The 16,358-nt window shown below is 43.7% G+C and overlaps 1 protein-coding gene across 4 annotated transcripts in view; it reads left to right on the top strand.

Annotated features, from left to right (window-relative positions):
* The window catches only part of LOC147602149 (uncharacterized), a 214,208-nt gene that overhangs the window by 24,506 nt on the left and 173,344 nt on the right, over positions 1 to 16,358 (top strand). For 3 of the 4 annotated variants that reach the window (XR_015259976.1, XM_086757853.1, XM_086757830.1), the window contains exon 1: positions 12,539 to 12,835. Coding sequence is in view for 3 of the 4 variants with exons in the window: in XM_086757853.1 (XP_086613979.1) it covers positions 12,539 to 12,835 (297 nt within the window). In the remaining variant the exon portion in view is untranslated. Of the gene's footprint in view, positions 1 to 12,538; positions 12,836 to 16,358 lie in introns of those variants that run through there. The other variant, XM_086757844.1, reaches the window with a different exon arrangement.

Below are 16,358 nucleotides of genomic sequence, written 5' to 3'. Positions count from 1 at the left end.
AGAAGAGCCCCATCTAACAGCTTGTAACAGCCATCATTTTATAGTTCCCATCAATGTCCATTTAAAAAAGGAAAGCTCCCTAGATGCTATAACAAAAGACACTGGGATTCTCACCAAAGGTATTTTTGTACAGTAAAGAAGTTATGCACAGGTGTGATCTGATTCATGTCCATCACAGCTTGCAAAGAAGAGCAGGAACCAAAAGCGTTAACTGTGCAATTGGAGGAACACAACAAAATATTTATTCTATACTGTGAAAGTGTTAGCTCAGGATGTAGCATACATCGTAGTAAAGCGTGGCAGGAAAAGACAGTTGTAGGAAGAGATCTTTTGTATAAACACTGAGGGTGTCAAAATACTGGGGGAAGCAGCATCTCTTGGGAACCATTTTTTTCCTCCAGGACACAAACAGCAGCTGGCTGACCACAAGCACAAGGAGGGGAGCCAGGTGAAGATAGCTGTCACGTGCTATATCCGTCCCGAAAGAGGGAAAAGCATAATCTGCATGGTGACTCTGTTAGGATGGTTTTGTCAGGCCTGGAAAGGACTCTCACACAGTGATAACTAGTATCTGTCTGTCCTGGGTGTTTCCCTGCTAGCAGGAGTAGGCACCGCAGCTCTCTTAACTATGGAAGCAGGCTTGACACCTGTGGCAACATCAGAACAGGTTTGGTTTTTTGTCCTGCTCCAAGCTGCAATGATCAAACTCAGTGCTGCCTCTGAGCTATGGACAGACCTAGTTACAGAATCTGCATGCCTTATTGACCTTTTTGTGTTTCTTAAGCAACCCTTTCTCCAGCTCAGCCCCCTCCTCGATAAATAGTCTCACTTTTTCCTACTGGTCCCAGTTTTGCCAGATGCATGCTGAAGTGTGTAATTTCCTAGGTTATCTTGGCCTTATGATATTACTGAGATGGCTTCACAAGGTTCTGCTCCCCTAAAGGTCCCCCAGCACTGCTCTCCAATCACCCATGAAGTTTGTCCATTTCTCATGTAACTCCCCTTTAACCACATGTGAAGTCCAGCCACTCCCTACAGCACTGTCTGTAACTCTTGTCAGCTTCTCACCTCGTTATCTGTCAGGTCCAGCAATTTCTCACGTTGTGTTCAGCAGTTTCTCACATCCTGTTGAATGAGCTTAACCTCAGGCCAGGGCTTAATCAGTGATCTCGTCATCTGCTCACAGTTCCAACAGGCTAGGATACACAATCACTGTTCTTCTGATAGCATCGTTTCTTCTTCTATTAAAAAAAAAAAATGCAGTGTTAACTTAGTTTAACTGTGCATTTTAATGATAAAGAACAGGCATACCTAAAGAAAAGACAGACCTCTTCTGATCTCAGGATGCAGGATGAGGTGACTGGCGAGCAATGCATTAAAAAGGACTGGGTTAAACACGAGGAGAACTGGTGTTTCACCAGTAAATGACTAGCATTGCCTTTGGCATAATCCCACAGTCTTCCTGCATGGTGATGATTTCAGCAGTAGATACCTCAGAGTAGCACACTGAAGGTGACTGTTAAAGCTCACCTGGGAATATTACTGGGAAACAAGTGTAACACATTGATGTCTGAAATGACCTAGTGGTTTTCATTTAGTTTGTGATGGACTGCAAGCTGGATGCAAAAAAAAAAGCTGTCAAATTATAACTAGTTCTTAAATCCTTTGAAGCAGCAAGGTGTGATGGACACAGACATTGAACTAACTTTTTCCATATAGAGGTGATCAGCCAGAAGTCATAGATGAAGACACTTTCATTGCCTTGATTCTTGGTGAAGATCAGAAACGTGTTTGGGAGGGTGGCAATACTTTCCCATGTTTCTAATTGGTGATGCTCCAGTAAGTTCAAAACCACCTATGAATCCAGAAATAAACAGGACAAACATGAAGCAGTTGGTGCAGCAATTGAATCTGCAAAAAAAAATAGCTATTGCTGCCTTGATGTTTGGGTATAATCTGAAAAGGTGTGCAGGGGGGGGGGGGGGATACTTTTGGGAACATGATCCACATGAGAAATAACCATTCTTGTTGCCATAATTTTCTTCATAAGTGGACAGAAAGGCAATGTTGAAAATAAGAGACAACATTAGAGTGAATTCTTTTCCACACAAATGCGTGATGGACAGAAATCTAGTAAAAGATAACATATCTATTTCAGCTGGTTCGGAAATTATTTCAGCCTCCTGAAACAAAGACATTCACGGCCAACTCTATCACTCCCCCACAAAAACGCCAACAAATACCCCCAAACAACTTTGACAAAGTGTTTTAATGTTCATTGACACTTTTCAGGTTCTTTTTTTTCCCTTATGAAAGTACATTTCTGATTAAAACAATGTCTTTTGTTAGAATTCTGTGTATTGAAAAGTCTTTTTCCAATACTCACATACTAGGTTCAGGCTCAAACTTTTTGTTAAACTGGAGTTTAAAAGTCATACAAGAACATGTAGAATTAGCCCGCATCATATTCTCTTGTAATTACCTCATATACTATCAGTAACGCATGAGTCTTTACTGACATTTAAGCTGAGAATTCCTCTCCCTGAGACAAATTTGAGATAAACCCTAGGGTTCTGCTGCTGCCAAGAGTAGATCCACCATTTCAGCAAAGACTGCAGAGTGATGTTGTTCTGTGTTACTAGTCTTTCTGCGCTTTAGCTGGGCTCTGGCCAGTTGTGCTCATGCCAGGGGGTGAGAGGAGACATGGGAGGAATCATATATTGATAAACTGATTCCAACTGTGCATAATCCTTCAAACCTCAGGCAAATTCCAGTGAGGATGTTCCTTTGAAGAGCTGCAGTCCTAAATACATTCAGCTGTTAAGCTATGCTTGTGTAACCCCTGGTTACTGCATTTTGACTGGAGGAAACTTGAGCCAAGTTTGCACAATTTGTAGGGAAGAACTATAATATTCTGCTAGAAGTGTGACGTGCATTTTCTCTTTCCAAATATTGTGCACTATTTATATAACAAAGAGATTGGGAATCTTATCCTGGAAAGAACCAGGGTTATTGCAAGATAACAAATATGATGAGGTCCTTATCAGTTAGATATGAGAAAACAACACATTACCCTCTGATCAGAGTTGTATTCTTTCTGTTTGCTTTAGAGCATGTGGAAGATAGTTAAGCAGTCAGTGGATCAGCCAAAGATGTGGCCAAATCCATCTAATATCCAGGCAGTTTTATCTAACTCATGCATTAAAGTTTCTAGGGAGGCTTTCTACATTATTCTTTACATCCAGGTTTGGGTTATAGTAGTAATGCAGATACTATAGTCAACTTTTTAGAGAAAATAACTCACATTTTCTGGGAGTTTTGAATGTTGTGTGTTAGAGGCTTGAGGAAGAAGAGATAGCCAATAACATCAGCCTTCAAATACTAACTGAGGCATGGGAAGCAGTAGGATAGATTTCTACAATAGAGCTATATGGAAGGAAAACACAAAATAAAAATCAGATGTTCCAGACTTATTTATCTATGTTACTAACACTTGGCTGGGACTGGGACTCTGAAGACAAAGGATTAGATGAAAATGTTGGTGCTGGAGGTTGAAGAAGTGAATTATGGTAAATGACATGCTGTTGTTTGCAGTCAAATAGAACCTAATGTCACAGGATGGGAGCATAAAACTAGTGCCCTCACCAAATAACTCCTAGATACCTACGTTTGCTAAGGCAAATTCATCTGAGAGTATTAATACCTGTTGACAGTATTAACAACATAGTTATGCATCACAGGATGCCCAGTATTCCCACAGTATGGGAAATGGCAGTATATTGTCTTAATAGGTTACCAAAAGACAGTCTTTATCCTGAGGAACTTGCAACCTGATACAAGATGAGACAGAAAACCCACAGAGGAAGGTAATGCTTGGATAATTTTGGAGTTTGATAAACATCACACTGGCAAATTTAAGCTTGATGATCTTTCATTGCAAAGTGTTCTGTAGTTTCGCTCTATAGGTCTTTCATGCCTGGGAACCTACTGTCCAATACATTGTAATGGTGCCAACAAGGAATATCTACCACATTGCACCCCAATCTACAGTACCCTTTGAAGAGCCTCTGGAAAAAAAGTTGGTTTGTGGGTTTTTTTTGGTACTGTTTTCTAATGCAAAGCCACAGTGGATAAACACAGTGAGCCAGCAACTTCGTCTGTTTGACACATCCAGATGGCCACAGTTTATTCTGATCGTTCCCCTTTTCCAGGTAGACTTTCATCCTCCAGGATTCATAGCAGCTTTTAATGGCATGGTTCACATCATATCTCTCTGTTAAGCAAAAAAGTTTGTGCAGACGTAACAGCTGGAACACTTGTGGCATTGACACAGTTTATTCATGCATTGTAACGTCAAGACATGAGACCATGGCTTAAAAATCACTCAGATGATATCAGACCAAAGGACATTTACAGTAATTGTGATCTCAGTGTGTTGACACTGCAATCTGTCCTCTGTCATTAAATCTTAACTGGCTTAGTATAGAAGTGCTTGCTGCAAACTTCCCTTTAGAACAAGGAGTCAAAACAGGTTCAATTTAACCATTTAGAGGCCTACCCATGAATTTATATAATATATGAAGGAGGTGAAACTCTACCTAGCATTCAGCATACACCAAACTATTATTTTTTAATTCAAAGAATTTCAAAAGCTCTTTATACATTGACTCACCTACTGTGAAAGATGAATCACTGTGAGAGACAGTCACATGCATGAGACATGATCACTCTTCAGTTCAGTTATTTTGCTTTTACCCCTTGTCGTAGTTCAGCCCCAACGGGGACCAGACTACGCAGTCTCTCTCTCACTCCCCCCACTCTCCGAGAGAATAGGAGGAGATTTGACAAACAAAAGAAAACCAGGAAAAAAAAAAACCAAACACGCGGGTTGAGATTGAACAAAAAGTAAATTTAACAGTAATGACAGAAGAAAACAATAGAGTGATGGAACACAAATACAGTATAATAGCTCACAACAGATCTCCACATCCAGTCTCTTCCAACTAGGAGGGCCTCCCTTCAGCACCCTCCTCACTTATATACTGAGCATGATGTCAGATGGGATGGAATAGCCCTTTGGCTAATTTGGGTAAATTAACCCCAGCTGTTAGCTAATTAGTTAACTATCCCAGCCATAGGGGCTACCAGCTTCAGTTCTCCACCCAGCTCAGGTAAATATTAACTCTATCCTGGCCAGAACCAGGACACCCCTTCAGGCAAGTATGTAAAAGGTGAGAGCATTTCTTCAAGGAGCACGGTCAAGACCAGGATTGAAAGTTAGCATACTTGAGTTTGTCAGGGTCAGAACTGGCAATAAATTATATATGGAGGCCAGTGCATTTGGCTAAACATAGCCAGAGAAGGCTTGAATACCATTTTAAAAGCCTTTGAAAGTTGGTCATTCTGCTGAGATTTTTGTCAGTGAAAGTCAGTACTAATTACAGGAGAGGATGGACAGGGTATGCACACTTGCTTAAATGGGAATGACTGGAAACACAAACTTGTCTCCCTAAAAAAAGCAGCTAGCTAATTAAAATAATTCTTGGTCACAGTCAGCTTCAGCTATACATGAGCTGCAGATGAAATTATTGCCAGGCTGTTACTATTTTTCAGTCAGATAACATCCAGCATATTTTTCTCTTCAGGACAAATAAACATTAAGCTTACCTAGGCAGATGTTGTAAGAAAGGACAAGGTGCAGGAAAGGAGAGGAGTGAGAAGACAGCTGCTTACTTAGGGCCAAGACCTCATTTCTACAGTTGATTAGGATTTTGTCGGAAGACCGGAACGGAATAACCACGAACTCCTCATGGAGGTAAGCATGGTCTTCGTTTATTGAGGGCTTTGCTCACACAGTTATAGGATTTTCAGGGTTGCACGCGGGGGTAGGCTTATTACTACTGGATACAGGGTTTGCAGCACGCGCGGATACTGTGTGACTGATTGGATATATGCAAATAAGCACGAGCATCTACGTCTTATTCTCCTCCCCGGCTTGCGGTTAGCGCATCCTGTTCAACATCTTCTTTCCTGATTTCAACATGGCTGTTTACCACTTACTTGTCCTTCAATAAGACCTCACGGTCACTGGTACTGTAACAGAAAGCCGGGTTGTGCAGACAGGCTTCAGACAGCACATTATGCCTTGTTCAGCGAGGATATTCTCTACAATTCCCCCTTTTTCTTTTTGCACAACCTAGGCTGTGGCTACCATATGTTCCAAGCTCTTTTTTTATACATGACATGGCACACCTTATTATAATTAGACCTATTAATATAACTAAAAGAATTCTTCCTCCTTCTATTATGAGTGATTGAAGCCAGCCTGTAATTCCCCATCCGGTGAGCAGTTTATTCAACTACACAAAGCCATCACTAACTTGCAGTTTTTGCATTTGGTCCCTCATTGCTTGGATGGCTTTATGAATCGATTCAGAACGGTTTCACAAGTTCATGCAGCACATCCTATCTAAATTTTCCCATCTATGACCATGTGCTAATAATAAGTCTATAGCAACCCGATTTTGCAGTGTAGCATGTCTTACGCTATCCACATCGCTAAGCAAGCCATCTAGTGCTATTGAGGTTAGATTGCTTTGTTTTGCTAGCCAGCATCCCAGTTTCCGCAGATTGGTTAGTGCACTTGCCACTCCTATTCCCAGAGCCAGAAAGCTGGCGGCTATGATTTGTCCCGGGGACCAGAATTCTGCGCTAGAGTCGCATTGTGCGTCAAAGGCGTGTGTGCTTCGTCTAGCTCTGCTATGGTTTCTCCTATGTTGCCAAATTTGTGTATCATTAGAGAGGAGTATCGTTAGGCGACCTAAACTACATGGCCCGCACTGTAATCGAGAAGGCACTCGGGGTTATGCTCGGTCTCCACATATTAAAAACACTCCTGGTGGTAGTTGTATTGGAGTATTGGTGGAACGAGACAAGTTGGTACTTGTGTAGTTGCACCAATCACTTGCATTGCAATACACCAGCAAGGTCGCATTGACAATTTGCCCCTTTTTCGTGGTATTGCTGCTGTAATTGAACATTATGCAGTAATCCATCTTTATAGAACCAAGAAGTTCCAATACTTGTGGCTCTACTACTAACCCAGGTAATTGAGGTATAATGACATCCCAATTGTCAGTCTTGTTCTTGCCTGAGCACACCTCTTTTATGCTCAGAGGGCAGGGCCATGCCTGGTCATCCAGCGGTACTCCTACCAAACACGTGGAAAATGGGTTGTTGGTGTTAGCCATAGCTAAGCACAAGGTTGATGTGTTAGTAAGGTTAGCAAGTGTGATCCATACGTTAGTTTTAGGCAAAGCTGGAGGCCATAAGGCCCCAGCAATACCCCATAACGTGAGTACAAATAAAAACGGTTTCTCCATTCTGAGAAGCGGTGAAGCCACTCAATTGTTCCTTTGAATCACGAGTCGCTGTCTTCCTTTTCTCGTACTGCAGGTCTAGTCCATCTGCTGGGCACCCAAATCGGTCCATTCTCTGTGGAGACACAACTATAGCCTCTGCCATTAAATAACAAGAGACTTGGGCCTTCCCATAGTCCTGTTTTTTAAGTTTTTGTAATGAAGTTGAACCTCTGGAATAGCCTGCATCTTTATCCGGCTGTTATGTATTACCACAGGGGGCTGTTCTAGGTCCCCGACTAGACTAAGAAAATTTAGAGTGAACAACACTTGTTGCAACCTGATAGTAGGGTCCTGTTGCTCCGTGGTCTTTTGTTTTGCCAGATATTCCTTTATTGTTCTATAGGCTCTTTCGATAATGGCTTGTCCAGTAGATACATGGGGGATTCCTGTTATATGTTTGATTCCCCATTTTTGCAAGAACTGTGCCAATCGAGAACCTACATATGCAGGCCCATTATCTGTTTTCAATGTTTGGGGCACTCCCATGATTGCAAAACAAGCCATCAAATGCTGAATCACATGTAAGGCCTTTTCTCCTGTTTGTGCGGTTGCCCAAAGCATTTTTGAAAAGGTATCTATGGTAACGTGTACATATTTGAGGCGACCAAATTCTGGGACATGGGTCACATCCATCTGCCATATTTCACAGGCCTGTATTCCTCTGGGATTGACTCCTAGCCCTAAACTTGTCCCATGTTGGCAGCATTGTGAGCAGGACTTTACGATGCCCTGGGCATCAGTCAAAGTGATATCAAATTGTTGTTTTAATGCTTTGACGGATTGATGAAAAAGAGAATGGCTTTCTCTAGCCATTTGTAAAGGCGTTTGTTGGCATATTAACTATAGGACTAACTAATTTATCGGCCCTTGCGTTCCCTTCTCCTAACCCAAACTCTGTCTGGTGACTTCGAACATGAATTATACAGCATTCTTCTGTTCTAATCATGATAGTATGCCTGAGTTGCATAAATAACTGACATAAGCGCACATTCTTTGGCGGCTTAACCAAGGCATCCTCTATACATTGTGTGACCCCCACAACATAGAGAGAATCCGATGCCACATTCAACTTTTTATCCTGCCATCGTGCTAAGGCCCACGCCATGGCAGTAAGCTCCAGAGTTTGTAACGAATCCTGTTCATCTCCCAAAATGAGATGATGTTTCCATTTCTTATCGTCCTTCCAGGTACACGCTGCTTTTTTGTGCTTCTTCCTTGCATCAGTAAATACGGTGAGGCCATTTACAGGGTGCCGCACCACCTCGGGTCGTTGTATCCATTGTTGGTGTAATATCATTTGCAGACGGGGGTCTTTTGGTTGTTGATTGTGTACAGTACCAGTATATCCCAGCAATGCCATTTGTATTGGTTCTGAGTTCTGTAGTAACCACTCAAGGTCTTCAGATTTTATTGGCAGGCTGATGTGTTCTGGTTCCACGCTGCTAATGTCCTTTACACGCCTTCTGGCCTTTTTGACCAAATAGGCTATGGCCTCTGATCTCTGCCAAATACTCATTGGTGGCGTATGTGGGGTAAACACCCATTCCAAGAGCACAATGGGATCCTTGGGTTTCTGTGCTGGCATTACTAACTGTGCTGTAGCCTCCCGATGTCCTTTTGTGGTCTGCTTGGCATCCTGAGACGCGTTGTTGGGTGGGTCTTCTCCCCCTTTTTCTTTTTGCCAAGCAGGCCATTGGTATATTATGCAGAATGGAGCCGCTGGGTGATTGCAAACCAGGAGTCCTAATGGCATGTCACATTGGCGTCTGTCAGCAACTGAGGTAAGTAATTTCTGACCCAGTCTTTGTAAGCATTCCTGTTGTTCTACAGATAGGGTAACTGGCGTACGTGGATTTGTTCCTCGTAATAGACTCATTAAAGGTTCCATCTCATCATTACGGATACCCGTGATGCTGTGCACCCATTGAAGGTCCCCAATGAGTTTTTGCACATCATTTAGAGTTTTTATTTCTGTGGTTAAGCTCAGTTTTTGTGGTCTAACAGTTGCTGAGGTTATTGTCCAGCCTAGGTATTTCCATGGGTCTTGTTGAATTTTTTCAGGAGCTACTATCAGTCCTTTGTCTGCCAGACGAGCCACTATTTCAGTAAGCATACAGTCTGTGAATCGCTTAGACTGGGCAAAAAGAATGTCATCCATATAGTGATAGATAATAGTGTCAGGAAAGCGCAGACGAATGGGTTCCAAGGCCCAATGAACAAACATCTGACACATTGTTGGTGAATTCTTCATCCCTTGCGGGAGGACGATCCATTCAAATCTCTGAGCTGGGCTTCCTTTGCTGATAGCTGGTAACGTGAAGGCAAAGTGTGCAGTATTGTCCTTTTGTAGAGGGATTGTGAAAAAACAGTCTTTTAGGTCTATGATCAATAATTGCCAGTCTCTTGGTAACATCATCGGGGTGGGCATACCAGGTTGTAGTACTCCCATAGCCCACATCTAGTCGTTTACCTTTTGCAGGTCATGTAGCAGGCACCACTTTCCTGATTTCTTTTTGATGACAAATATTGGTCTGTTCCAGGGGCTAACAGATGGTTGAACGTGTCCCGCCTGTATTTGTTCTTTTACCAGCAAATGGGCGATTTTCAGCGGCTCTTGTGACAGAGGCCACTGCTCAACCCACACTGGATCGTCAGTTTTCCAGTGGATCTTTGGGGCTGGCGGCTGTTCAGCAGTGGCGATTATGGAAAAGGCTGGTCAGAGGGCACTGGAAACGAGAGTGTCGCTCTGAGCTGGCTCAGGACATCTCGGCCTATAAGTCCTCCCAGTTTGCCAGGCAGATGCATCGCATAAGGGCACAGGTTTGCCACCTGTCCCTCTGGGAATTTTACCTAGACTGGTTGCACGCTTCTCATAGGTAGGGAGTTTCCTCCGACACCTTGAACTGCATCTAGGGCTCGGGTTACAGCCCACTCTCTGGGCCACTGATCTTTCCCAAAGATGGTAACATCTGCACCAGTGTCTAGCATTGCTTTGATTCTTGCTTGTTTGGATCCCTGACTCAGGATGACCTTGATCATCGGTCGGTGCTTCATGTGTTGGATGAGATTGATCAGGATTCCTCCTGTAGAGCCGAAACCTTTATCACCCTGGAGAAACAGTGAGGATATGGAGGAGTCTTGGTGGGGTTCTAATTTGGGGCACAAAACAAGTTGGGCAATTCTCGTTCCCTTTTGGATCACAAGCGGTGGTGTTAAGGTGTACGCACAGATTTGAATTTCCCCAGTGAAATCAGCATCAATGACGCCGGGTAGGACAGTGAGTCCAGCTGTTCCTGCTGATGATTGTCCAATCAGGAGTGCACCGAGAGAACTTGTTTTGGAATAAATTGGTCCCGTGACACCAGTGGGAATTTTATGTACTGAACTGTCTATTAGGGTCACATCTATTGCTGCTGCCAGATCGATTCCCAGGCTCCCTCTTGTTGCTGGGGGTTGCAGTTGTTGGATAGTGTTGGGCCGGCAACTTGTGTCCCCACGCGGCGACCCTTCGCGCTCTTGTTCCCGTTTTTCGCCAAGCGACAGGCGGCCGTAGCGTGACTGTCTGTTTGACAACGATCGCACCAAACAGAGACTTGACAGGTCTTGCGAAAATGCCCTTTGGCCCCGCATCGATAGCACATGTGTGGGGTCGAGGTAGTTGGGTTTTTCCCTTTCCCCAGTTTGTTCATGGCAGCTGCAAGTAACATAGTGGTGGGGCATGCAACCGCATTTGCAATGAGGTGCCATTGTTGAGATTGATTGGCTCGAAGTGACATCTCTATCATTTCTCCCACGTCTGCTCCTTTTGGCAAGGTAGCTAAGAGAGGCTTCACCTTGTTATTAGCATTTTCAAATGCAAGCAGTTTAAGCATATTCTGTTTCACCTCCTCTGTCATCTCATTCTGTGCCTGTAGGGCGGCCCATAAGCGATCAATGAAGTGGGAATAGGGCTCAGTGAGACCTTGGCGTATGGAGGTGAAGGAAGGCTGTGGCTTCGAGTCAGGAACAGCACTGAACGCTTGACGAGCCAACTGTGCGGATAAGTGATGCATTGCCAGCGGATAGTTGAGTTGTACCTGCAGTTGTGCATAGACTCCACTGCCCGTCAACATACTAGGATCAACCCCGTTTAAAATGTCATTTTGATCACGGGGCCGCGTTGCTTCGATTACAGCCAGACGTTTCCATTCCCGTTCCCAGATCATAAACTGGGACGGTGTCAATAACAGGCGAGCTAGACTTACACTGTCCACTGGGGCATTCACATCGGCAGTGAACAGCCAGTCGAGAGCCATTCTGGCGGCTTCTGCCATTTGTTCAGTCCATTGGCTTATATCCTTTTCGGAATCTCCAGATGTGTGCGGCGCCTCTGGCGGGCTATTAGTAGCCGAACCGTCCTCCTCTGCGTCGGCAGATTGTCCGTCATCAGAGGGGAGTGGCACTGTTTCGGGTTTCACAGGTGCGCCAGAAGATGGCAATGTTGGGTATAACTTCGGGCCGCACGCGACAGTGGGAGGACCCGCATGCAGACCAAAATTATCCCCAGCACCGCCCACCGCTGCTGACGACTGTAGCTCCGGCTGGGCGTTATCACCGGCCCCCCCCTTCCTCAAGCCGCCCCAGTCCGGCCTCCGCGTCCGTCCGGCCCGCTTCCTCTTTTTCTCCCGAGTCGGCAGGGCGCCGGCCGTCACTAAGCGGATCAGCTCGCCGACAGACCGGCATGGTTTGGCTTGGAGTCCTTTTACTGGCTGTATCCCGTCTCGAAAACAAAAGCTCCCGCCCCCAGATTGAACAGGCGTCCCCGAACCGTCAGAGCAGGACACGGCTTGTACGGCAGCAGCGGCGACAGTAGTCTCTGCTTCCACGTGCTTCAGAGCGTTTGAAACAGTTCTCCAGGTGGCATCGTATCTTCGCCGTTATCCGTAACTGTTTTTTCCCATAATAAATGCCCCACCTCTCGCCATTCTTCTACCGCAAACAGCAACGGGGGAGCTTTCATAAACCCGTTCTCGCGCGCCCACACAAAAAGCTTATCCAAGTCCTTTTCTTTCACTGCTTCCCCTCGCTTAGCGAGGATACTTAAGAGCAGTTTGCGCGCCGCCGCAAATTCTAACTCCATGCTAGCGGTCTTACAAGGCAGGCGGAAGGTAGCGATCCTTCCTACCTGGACGCCGACGCCCCTTTTTATTTATTTTTTTTTTTTCGGTCCTTACTCCAGGCTCCTCTGCCGCCGACCCTCCTCGGCTCCAGTCCGCGCGCAGCGTTCTCTTCAGAAGCACTGTGGCATTGGGGAATTTTCCGGAGCTTTTCCTGTCCAGGTAACAGTCGCCCTCGTTCGCCAGCAAGCGAAGGTCCCTGTTCGGGCGGCAGTTGTCGGAAGACCGGAACGGAATAACCACGAACTCCTCATGGAGGTAAGCATGGTCTTCGTTTATTGAGGGCTTTGCTCAGGCAGTTACAGGATTTTCGGGGTTGCACGCGGGGGATACAGGGTTTGCAGCACGCGCGGATACGGTGTGACTGATTGGATATATGCAAATAAGCACGAGCATCTACGTCTTATTCTCCTCCCCTGCTTGCGGTTAGCGCATCCTGTTCAACATCCTCTTTCCTGATTTCGACACGGCTGTTTACCCCTTACTTGTCCTTCAATAAGACCTCACGGTCACTGGTACTGTAACAGAAAGCCGGGTTGTGCAGACAGGCCTCAGACAGCACATTATGCCCTTGTTCAGCGAGGATATTCTGTACAGGATTTAGATTTGGGGTGTTGGGGCCATATTGTTACACTTTCTCTGGAATTGCTAGATGTCTTGATCTCTCATCAGACTGTGACGTCGCAAAGACAGAACTAAACCGTAACCAAGTAGAAAAACTAGTGCTAGCAATTAAGTAGCACGCTGTTATAGTTTATATTGTAATAGCACTTTTTTTTTTTTTTTTTGCAGAGGTAGGCCCATGCATCTAAGTAGAATAAAAATATGCCAGAATCTCTCTGAAACAACAGGCAATATATGCAGTTACAGACAGAATTTTGACATAATTTCCAAAATTTGAAAAAAGACTAAAAGCTCTTTAAATAATTTCAAAGAAAAGAAATGGAGTAAAAAGGCTGTAATATATTGCTGAGACCAGTGTGTTCTATCTTAGTACTGTTTCCAAGCATTAGAGGGTAGGTCAGGTCAAAATAAGAGTTCACCAGTGAGCGATGGACCTTAACATTGTGTGTGTATTACAACATCGGCTGTAGTGACATAGGCGTGGACAAGATGCAAAGAGCAGTCTGAGCCATGAAAATAATGCCATGACCAGAGTCACAGAGCCACACCTGAAAGTTGGTGCTTTTCTAAGGAAGTACCTTACACAATTTTTTTTTTCCTAGATAGGTCTTACTTTTGTTTTCATATTTGTTGGTAAAACTTAAGGAAATACAAGCTCCTGAGTGTTCAGTCTGCTTCAAAAATCATGCTACTGATTTTTGAATACCTAATTTCCAGAACAAGTTTTCCTCCCACAGGCAAACTTGTACTCTGTTGTCTGTTTTTTGTTTCCCTCAACAAACCTGTAAACACTTTCTACCTTACATGTCAGGTAAACTTTATTCATTAGTAAAGCATCCAGCACTGCACTGATGTTCGGTACCATTACGCACTGATAAATGCCTTTTGCAATTTGGTCCTGATTTTGAGGTAGATTGCCTGATTGCAGCTGAGCAGATTATCACAAATACTGATCAAAAAATATTGTGACTCCTTTACAACATGGCTCTCACTAGCATCCTTTTCCTCAGGTTCATTCCTCAGTTCCAAATATACCTAGCAAGTTATCTGCATTTATTCCCGAGCTAAACAAAAGCAAAGCTAATTCAGTAAACCCGTCATGGTTCTTTCAGCCTCCCAAACAACTTAACTGAAAAAGAATATTAAATATTGCATCTGCCAGGTTCCTGGCCTGGTTCTCATACTACATTAAGAGTAGACAATTGAGAGGATAATACAGAGTTTCTTACCAGCAGCTTTTGAGAATGCAGATTTTATATACTCTGCCCTGAAAATGTCACCTTTTATGATCAAACAAACTGCTTCCTCCTTTATTTAAGAAGGAATTTTAAATTTTTATAATGTTACTAGTGACCAATCAACTCAATAAGCCACAGAATCACTTACTGAATAAAGACAAGTAGGTCTGAAGGCAATGATCTCTTCCTTTACCCTGTCCACATATTAATTCTGATTAATTATGCATTTGTTCTGGTTAAAGTAGAACAGAAAAGACTTGTTTGAAGATGCAGAGGGCATTGTCTTCATGAACACACCATGTTCAAGAAATGCAACATAACATTTCTCCATGTTCGTGTCTACTATCCTTGTGCTCATTTATCCCCATTAAAAAGTTATTTTTATTTGGTATGCTACAGATTAACAATACGCTTATAAACGCTTCACAAAAGTTATTCAGTTGGCACAGAAAGGAGTCTTTTAGTCAGCCCAAGACTCACATAGCCATGGTTTAGCAGCAGACAGCCACAGGACCAATCAAGCCACACAAGCAAGAGCGTGCTTGAAACCATACAAATCTTGTCTAGCTCTCACTCTTTTTCCCACTTTCCTTCCACATCCAAGTTCAGGCAGCTCCACAGACAAGTTGGGTCACACAGCTGCACGTGGACAACTTCAGCATTCAGCTGTACTGAATCTTAGTGCAGTCCATCTGCTAGACAGGCCTAAAGCAACATTTCTGCCAGGGCCTCAGCTGAGAGCATGCTGGAATGACTGATGCAAAGAGAACTGAATGCAATTTGTCTTTCAGTCCTGGAGAGCAGGTATTTGAATCTCAACGTAGAGCACAGGTGAAAATATATACAATAACTTCATCCTAGGACTAGCTTTTCCGCAGCACAGTTTGTATTGTTCATTGCTTTCTGCCTACAGAAATACCAGGACCTAAGCAAAACATACCAGAAATGTACAGAAAATACAACTGTACTCTTAGCAACTTCATGCTATTAGGGTTGCATTTATTTCAGTGCAGACCAGCAGGCAGGGGTCAAGTTCTTCTTAGAGCTTCTCCTGAAAAAGAGATCTCAAGCTCAACTTCTTCACAACCATTGTGTGTAACATTGATAAAACGTAAGCACAACCTTGAAGTCATAAATGTAAGTAGGACTTCAGTAGTGGTTCATGGATTCTCTCCATAGTTGTGGTTTTTAATCTTTATTTTCTGCCACATAGCAGCACTTGCAATCAGCATTTTCAATAGATTTTGCAGGGTCACAGAAGGAATGATAACTATTATTCAGTGCCCAAAGCAACAACTAGGAATAGATGTACAATACCCAGAAAACTCCTAGCAAATATCACTGTTTAGTTTTGTCTCATTTCTGTTGATGCTCTTAATGTAAACACATGTAAGGCTCAGGAATCTTTTGTTTCATCCATACTTATTCCTTCATTCAGTGTGACAGGCTGACTGTGAAAGGCATATATGAACAACAATACAGACAAGGTTGGCAACAACTCCTAAAAAACTGTGATAGAGCGTTTTTGCACACCCATTCCTTCAAAAATTAAGCGGGGCCCGTCAGCCTTTCTGTTTCTTAAATTTATGTACTAAAGAAGTTACTTTAATCATTGATGCCTTATATTTCTTCTGCATGAGCAGGATAAGAACCAGGACATACCTCTGACAGGCTGCAAACAGGAATTTCCATACCCTTTCTTCAGCAAGAAGTCAGCAGTAGAGCAGAAATAAGTCAGTATGTAGATAAATGGAAATACCATATGGAGAGGCAAAAGTAGTTGTGACCCTGTCCTGGTATTTATCATGACTGCTGTTTGTCTGGGCACAGTCCTGAAAGAGGACATCTTCTGTTTCACGGCATAACGAATGGGTTCTCACATGCAAGATCGTGTGAAAAGCTAAAGCTGCTTCAAGCGT

Source organism: Chlamydotis macqueenii, chromosome 1 (genome assembly GCF_036417535.1).
Source record: "Chlamydotis macqueenii isolate bChlMac1 chromosome 1, bChlMac1.mat, whole genome shotgun sequence".
Lineage (NCBI taxonomy): Eukaryota > Metazoa > Chordata > Aves > Otidiformes > Otididae > Chlamydotis > Chlamydotis macqueenii.
This window is presented reverse-complemented; position numbering and strand designations above follow the sequence as displayed.